This window comes from Pteropus vampyrus, unplaced genomic scaffold (assembly GCF_000151845.1).
Source record: "Pteropus vampyrus isolate Shadow unplaced genomic scaffold, Pvam_2.0 Scaffold213, whole genome shotgun sequence".
In the NCBI taxonomy this organism is placed as follows: domain Eukaryota; kingdom Metazoa; phylum Chordata; class Mammalia; order Chiroptera; family Pteropodidae; genus Pteropus; species Pteropus vampyrus.
In genome coordinates this window covers 3,027,528-3,035,910 of record NW_011888994.1, presented here as the reverse complement: position 1 = coordinate 3,035,910, position 8,383 = coordinate 3,027,528, and the positions used below count along the sequence as shown (strand labels likewise).

The 8,383-nt window shown below is 40.8% G+C and overlaps 1 gene segment (V, D, J or C); it reads right to left on the bottom strand.

Annotated features, from left to right (window-relative positions):
• Positions 1-1,259: 1,259 nt before the first annotated feature.
• On the bottom strand, positions 1,260-7,999 carry LOC105300510. The segment is given in 5 exon segments: positions 1,260-2,150; positions 3,350-3,463; positions 3,814-3,879; positions 4,453-4,731; positions 7,886-7,999. Coding segments are annotated over 5 exon segments (528 nt in total).
• Between the last annotated feature and the right edge of the window lie 384 nt (positions 8,000-8,383).

Genomic DNA, 8,383 nt, shown 5'->3' with positions numbered 1-8,383 from the left:
CACCTCAATAAATTTAATAAAATTAAAAAACCCAAACAAAAAAACAAACAAGTGAACAAACAAACGAAAAAACAGGCTGGCGAAGAGCAGTCACTATAGAGAGGAACGGAAGGAACATGGGGTGAGGTTGCTAAAGGCCTTGGACAAATGACCCAGCCTCTGAGGCTTCTGCTCTGCCTCCTACTGAGCGTTCTTTCAGAAACTCCCATGGGGCTGTTGTGGGACTTAAATGAGATGCTGCAGGAGAAAGCTCTGGGAAACTATAATCCGCAATTTGATGGCCCCTAGACCTGAAGGCAGCCACATTTCCCTCTGGCTCCTGCTTTCAATCTTTTCTGGAGGCTCCTTTTAGTGGAAAGAATCTATGGTCCCGTGATATGCTAGGATTTCTTTTTCTGATGATCAAAGTGGGCCAGAGGGTGGCTCCTTCATATGCTTATATTTAGACAATCCTATATTTAGACAATCTCATATAGCTGAACTTCAAATCAACACTTTGTCCTTGCTTTGGGGATGCAGTGTGCTCTTGTAGAGGAACTTTGGGTGGCACTCTTATTTGGTTCTGCTCCCAGCAACATCCCTGCCTCACTGAATGACTTCGGACAAGGTACATGCCTTTTTTGGGGGTTTGGGGGTGGTGGCATATTTTTTTCCATCTGAAAAATGAGGATGTAATTATTTTTTGTTCTCATGTGACCCAAGGTAACAGAAGTGAATGTTTTGGAAACAGACATTCATTATGTACATAAGGAGAAGTCGTGTGGAATCTTTTCATAGTTTTACTTGGATGGACCTGGCTTATCCATCTAGATTGTCCTAAATCCATTGACTCAGAGTGCTACTGCCTCCTGTGAGAACATGATGTAGGAGTTTGCAGGTGACAATGGCAAGGGAGTTGTTGGTGAAGGGTGCTCCTTCACTCATAAGCTCACTCGACACCCCATGTAGGCACTGAGGAAACCACAATACTGGTTGCTAGGGCTCTGCTACCTGAATGGGTACTCCTGGAAACAGCTGTGGCCTTGCTGGGATGGGGGTATCAGAGCCCACGGACCACACTGGGGGCTCTGCTGTTGTTATTGCTGTAACAGGAATTCCAATAGCAGGAAACCTGGTGCTGGGTCCCTGAAGCAGGAGGCTCAAAGCTCAGGAAGCTGCAGTGTGACCTATAAGCTCAGCTTGGCTTTTGTCTGACAAACAGTGAGTTAGTTCATGGCACCCACTTTTCCCCTGCGGTAGTCACAATGAGGAAAGCCGGAGGCAAGGCACACACAATGTGCTTTAATAAATGTTAACAGAGATAGCATCAGAAAAGAATGGCAGAAAACCATCAACACTAACCCAGGTGAGAGTCAGTGTCCGGTGACCTCCAACTCCCTGCGTACAGATTGGTAGGCAAGAGATAGTAAAATGCCGTTTTTACAGGAAAATCTAGGGATCTCATTTCTATCCCTCTCTCCAAAAACACTTGGATGGTGTCTGGAACTTGGAGTCAATTCATGTTTGTTAAATCAATTAATAGAAAGAAGTACATTTCCTCTGTATTTTACTCTGATCTCTACTAATAGCTTCAAAGATATTTAGATAAGATTTTAGAAACCCCATTGCCTACATGAAGAGTGTTGGAAAGTAGTGGGAGGGCAGAAAGTACTTTTGTGAATGAGATGCCAGTTTAGGGTAAATCTAGTGCTGGGTAGAGCAGAGCCTTTCATGTTTAGGTAAAGGACGCCTACACTTCTTCCCCCAGGGTCTGCTTTTCTCTTGGAGAATGGAGATGGGGACCTGTTGGCTCCCACTTTCTACTTCTGAAGGCAAAGAAAGTGAAAGGAACAAAACACCATTTTCAAAGCGTATTAGCTGTAGGAATTAAAAAACGAGCCCTCCATCCCTTTGTATCTTTATATCTATTTATAAAGCAGCATATAAAGCACTTAGGACCATAAACTCCTACCCCCCAGGACTTTTGTTTTTCCATCAGGCTGGAGGATGAGCTGGGTTTGTTGCCTTCAAAGGAAAACTGGTTTGGATAGCAGTCATTTAAGCATATGAGAAAATAACTTGAATCACTGAGAGGTCCAAAGCCTAAGAGATAGTATCTGGGTAGGCTTTTAGTTTCCTTCATGGAGTGTAGCTTTCTCATGCTGGTCAGCCTGCAAGTGAAAGAAAGTTGTCAAAGTTGATATATCATCATAGACCGTCAGTGCTGGAAGGAATGGTAGTGGCATGTAGTCTGGGGACGGCCAATACTTTCTGTGGCTGTACCACTACAGACATCATTAATCTGTTGTGGCACATTTCTCTTCTACACAATTGTTTACCTGGTCACTATCAGTTGTCCTCCTTTGGTCATTCTTAACTCCTTTGTTTTACAGACGCAAAAATCCAGGCCCAGACAGGTATAGCAAACTTGCTAAAGTAACGTAGTGAGTCAGAGACAAAGTCAGGACTAAAACTCAGATCTTCTGACTCCTAGTCTAGTGTTCTTTGTATATAGCCACATGGCCTGTGTCCTTGGTACTGTTGGTAAAACAATCACCTGTTTGGGAATGACTGGCTATGCTTGCAGGGTGGATCGGATCAGTCCAACACTCTAAGTCTACGGTTGTTCCTAGATCAGAAGCTGGGACTGAGGAGTATTTAGGGGTATTGGAGAAAGAGTTTCATAGGCAAAGCTAGACCCAGCTTTGAATTTCATATCTAAGTTTAACTGGTGAGGGAATACAAGTAACGGGCAAGTAACATCTTGGCCTCAATTTCATATTACCCTGAGTAGCTAGTAGTGGGCTATTCATGACTAATGGGGGCATAGCCTCACCCCAAAGCTAGGCTGGTTTACACATTGAAGTCCTATGATTAAGGATTGGGAGTGGGCATCTCTTTCATCTGAGCAAAATCAGATTCTGCTCCCCCTGAATATTCTTCAGTAAGGCTCTATTGATGGCTTTGCAAATAACTCATGGCCCGTTGGCCAGATAAACAAAATAACAAAGAAAACAAATTCTCTTTATTAAGCTCCAATTTTTTAGCTTTTGGGTTGGAGGTGGGGGTTATTGGTTGGTATTACATTATGCTAGGGTTAGGGTTAGGGTTAGGGTTAGGGTTAGGGTTACTATTTGGTGAAATCCTTCACCAGATGATGGGTTTGAGTCTAGTTTGAAATAAAAGGAAAACAGGAGATAGAGTGTGTTATGTCAAGTATCTGAGATGACCAACTTTATTAATTTGAAATATGTCTCTATGTGTTTTTCCCTTCCCAATGCCTCTTGGTCTTTTACCATTCCTAAACTCCTTTTCTCCATGTGCAGCATAGTTCAGATGGAGGAAGGAATAATAAGGAAGTAATTCTTACCTTCAAAGAAAACTAACTTGACAGTCAAGAGAAAATTGATGGCAACACTCTTGGCAAACAGCATTCGCAGCCCTAGTACTGTGAGGGACATCATGTTCACCTTCCCGGGATGCACTGTGGTGGAACAAGAGTGAAGATTGTGGCTTTGCGAGAGACTAAATTCCCTTCCAAGATTTGGGCTCACGACCCGACACCCAAATCACCATTATCCCTTTTGATCTGCAAGCCTAGCTTGGTGCCAGACAGCCCTCAGTGACCCGAGGCTGCTGCTCACACCCAGCCTGACAAGATTTGAAAACCCATGTTTGCAGCCCAAGCTCAGTTGGAAGAGTCAGAGGGAACCAACTGGGCTCAGGTATAGTTTTTGTTTACTTTTGAAATCTGGTGATTTTTGGCTTCATCGGACATTTACAGAGTTTGCTTTAACCTTCACTTGGGAAGTTGATCCTTTGATTTCAACCTACCTTTGGGGTCATGGCAGCTCTTTGAAGTCTGCTGTATGTTTTCAGGTTCCATTTGTTTTAGATCATCTGGAACAAACATCAGTGGTCAGGCTTACCTTGGCAACCAAGAGGCTCAAAGGATTTCAAGTTTTAAAGCCAGAGAAGACTTTAAGTAAGTAAACTTTAAGTAAGTGTAATTGGTTAAGGTCATACAGCTATTTATGTAGCCAACATATCTACCATCCTGGTTTTTTTTCATTATACCATGAGCCTAACATCCAGGCTGCCTCTTATTTGTAGGAAGAACTAGGTTTCTTAATCCATGAGAGGCTGCCCTTTGTTTTGGCCTTCACACTAGATTGTACTACACATGGATTTCAAACCCAGAGCCTAGTAATAAGATAGCTATTCGTCTAAAGGAGACAGTTGTTGGTGAAAAGGAGAGATGGGGATGAAATCAGATGAACTCTATTTTAAATTACAGCTCAGAAATGCAGAGTTCAATTCCCAGTCAATGATGGGCTATAGTTGAGCGTAAGTCTTGTTTCTAGCATGACGTCATATTGAGAGCCATCTCTCAAGAGTTTACATCTACAACTTCCCTTTCTCCTAAGTTTTCTTCCCCACAATCCCAGCCCCTTGAGGCCAGATATGACCTACCTGAAGAAGTTGTATTCGGTTCAAAGTCAGTGGAGTACAAGATTTTATTGTTGTGTTGAACTGAACATGTCACTGAATTAGAATCTTCATATTGACCAAGCTTGACAGCACTGTACTTCCCACTGGGAGAGACTACGATAGCGGGGTCAAATTCTACTATTCTCTTGGACGACTGGAGACTTATAGCTACATTCTTGGGGTAGAAATCCTTCACCAGACAAGCAACACTCGTCCCATTTTTCATGATGAAAACGGATGGTTCGGTAAGAGGCTGACTTCCTGCAAATATAAGCAATTTATTTTTTGAGATGGTTATTCACAATATGTTGTATTAAACAATGGTGTTTATCTCAATTCCCCTGGGGCCAAACACTATAACCCAGTCATTTCTGCTTCCTGTTAGTGACCTAGGCTTGTTAGCGCCTCCATGAATGGTTGGCCAAAGGTAGCAGGAATTAAAGGCAATCAGCTTGACTTTGAGTTAGAAACTGCTAAGAGATATGGCCGGGAGCAGAGATGGAAAATAACAACTACAAAAAAGTTTCTAGATCATCTGGATTTCCATGATCTATGCTTTATTAATTAATCATCGGGACAATTGAGGTCAGGCTGAACACCTGTCTGCATTGGTTAGTTTATTCTAAATAGATGGGCCCTTGGAGGGAGATCAGGGCAGGTGCTCATGCTCTGCATTATGCCAGTGAAAGAATTTAAGATCTGAGAAGGACTATATAACTGGTTCAGATGCTCTGAAGATGGTAGTGTTGGGGTCACTTCAGGGTGTCACCTCCATTTTATGGACTGGAAGGGACCCACTGAAGTTAAGTGGTACATCTCTCTGCCTTTAGGTGAATACTTATTCTTTTGTAAGAGTCTACGCTACAGTTTCCGCTGCATCTTTAATCAGAGAATAACTATCATTCTCAGGGAGTCCTTATAGACATAAAACCAGTTTAAGTTTATTCTTCTTGTTTTATTCTAAGTGGAGCTGTGGAATGTTCATTCTAATAATTGGGTCTTTTCCTAGCCTTCTCTCCTTTCATGACTTACCTTGGACTATCATCTATCTGCTACTCCTATACACATTTTTCCCCCGCCCTTAAAATCGAAAGCCTTTCAGGGAGGTAATAATGGTTCTCTCTCATTATGACTTATTGAAGTTTTTGAGTTGTGATAGATTTTGTGTCTGTGAAAACTTGGACTTTTAGGCTACCTTCAAATAACTGCTAAATAAAGAGCCCTTCAAAGGTCTGAAATCAGGAAAGACAACCAACCTGTGAATGGTAATCTGGATATACTTCCAATCATAGGCTTAATGGCTGATTTTCAATATTACTAGCTAGTGTGAATATGGCTATTAATATTCAAAACTTAGATGAATTTAGCTTCTTGGTATCATATTACAAATATGTTGAATTTCAGTGTACTTTTATTTACTATAGTCTACAGTCTACGTAAGGTATTGCTAAACAAAAGGGCATAGTAATGAATATGAAAATGGAGTTATTTTTCTAATGCTCTATCCTGAATCTGGATTTGGACTTCATCTGTGAAGCTTTAACCAAATCAATCAGTTATATCTGGTCGAGATGGAGCGATTGCTCATTAGGAAATTCTTGCTGATCACCACTTTGTAAATAGACTATGGCCAATCAGAGTTTTTCCAGAGATCAGCTGTTCAGAGAAGCCCCTCATCACTACCATCACTTCCATTTTTTCCTCTTCTGGGAAGCTCATATAAAAGACTGAGTTCTGTTCTAGTCACTCAGGGCAGAAAACTCCTAGAAATCTGGTTCCTTACATTTTTGGCTTTAGCTCTAGACTGAGGGATTTGACTTTCTCAAAAAGTTCTTCTGGAATCTACTTTCAGCCTATATGAGAAAACCATTGTTTTGTTTCCTGGCATACCTGAAGCCACTGATAACAGACACTGATAACCCGAGCAGTAACGGTTTAGAAACCACATGTTCTGTTTGCTCACTTCCCTTCAGAACTGTGACATTTCTTGCTCACTATAATGACTTTGGTTTGAAATATATTTTGGTTGACTTTCAAGAGAGTTATACATTATAGAGGAAGAAACTAGTCCATTAAAAAAGAAAAAATGAAACAACCCTATCTCCTTGGTTTCTTAAGAGTATGTTCCAGTCCTAGTCTGATTTAGTGGTTTGCTTGGGATTTAAAATATAAATTCAAAGGCAGTTGTCAACGATCACTTTGGGCTGGAGAGGCCTGGTTTGAATAATTTGAACAATGTAATATAGCTGACAACACAGATGCCTGAAGAAGGTCATGCACTTATGATATTGAGCTCTGAATGTGTTAGTCAGTATTTCAGATAGAGCATAGTGCCCTGACTTGGTAATATGGTTTTCTCAGACTCTTTTCCCCAACGTCTATATGTTCAAAACAATAGTTTGAAAGAAAAATATTTTATTTAATCTATTCTTTGGTATTATGGTTACCAAAGAAAAGTCTAGCGACCGAATTGAGCTTTTTTTAAAAAATGGAATGCATGCAATATAGTTGCCATATGTAACCTAGTCTATTTAAATTGGACCTAAACCAAAATTTGAAATTGTAAAACATTTACATTATCGTAGTCCAAAATTTAAATTAAAGATTTAATTAATTATTTATCTTTTGAGAATTTCTAGCCTTTCTTCTTGGTCCGCAAATGTAATTACATTTCAACATGTGTTTCAAAGTGTGGTTTATTTGGATAATTGTTATTTTATTTTCAGATTTATCTTTTAGTGAATACCAAGCCATGCTAAGGTTATGTGCTGGTAAAAAATACGAAAAGAAGTGTATACATTTCCTGAACAGTCTTTCTGAATTTATAAACTTGGAAATCATCTAGGGTTTAGATTCTCTTAGAGTCCTGCTGGTTCCCTAGGAACTGCAATATCTATAACAAATGTCACTCATAATTTCAAGGCTATTTGCCAATATGGAATTTAACTTGAACGCTAAGATATAAGTTGGCTCTACCTTATTACGCTGACCAGGTTAACCACCTCTTTTCTAAATCTTCCAAGCTGCAGGACATTAGTTTTCAGGATGCAGCTTAGTCAGCTTAGCCAAAGGATATCCAAGGATAAAGCAACTTCCTGGAGAATTTGGGCTAAGTGTCTCTGCCACCGCTCCACCTTACCTGTATGCTTCAACTATTAGTATAATTTTTCTAGATTTTTTGTGCTTTCTAGGCTGCTCTGAAGATTTCAGAAGTAAGCGGGAGACATAGTTTTAATATATGTTTTTTAAAAATTAAATTAACTACAAAGCTACTTCAGTGGCTCAGCCTAGTGTCTCCACTCTGGCTCACTCCACATCTCTTGGTTATACTTTCTCAAGTAATGTAAACTGAGTGGCAGCTGCAGTCGCAAGAGTCAGTTTATCCCTAGAAATATAGGAGGAAAAATCAACTCACGGGGCTCCACGAAGAGTTCGGTTCCAGCTCCAAAAATCATCTGCCGGGTGTCCCAGGAGCACATTGTGACACTGTTTCACAAGTAACCAGCCTTGGGCTGGCCCTGGAGCCTGGGCTAGAACATCTGTGCCCTGCCTCCCCAGCCTGAGTTCCAGCCAAAGACCCCACGGAGAACTACAAAGCTTCCCTTGATGAGCTCAGGGTACTGAGTGCACAGAGTCTCAGTTCTCTTTGAAGATATTAATAGTTTAGCTGCTGAATTAGGATATGAACATGAAATCCCTAGCCGAGAAGCACTTGGACGGGGACAAGGCTGAGATAGAGCCAGAGAAGAGGGTGACAGGTGACCAATAGCTGCCTTCAAGATAGAAAATTTAACTTCCAGTTTATTGGGAATCATCTCTAAGAAGAACACAATAGCCTGGGAGTAAGGATGGGGCAATGAATATTGACATGTGTTATAATGAATGTTAGAATGAAGAGTGTTTAGACACAGGT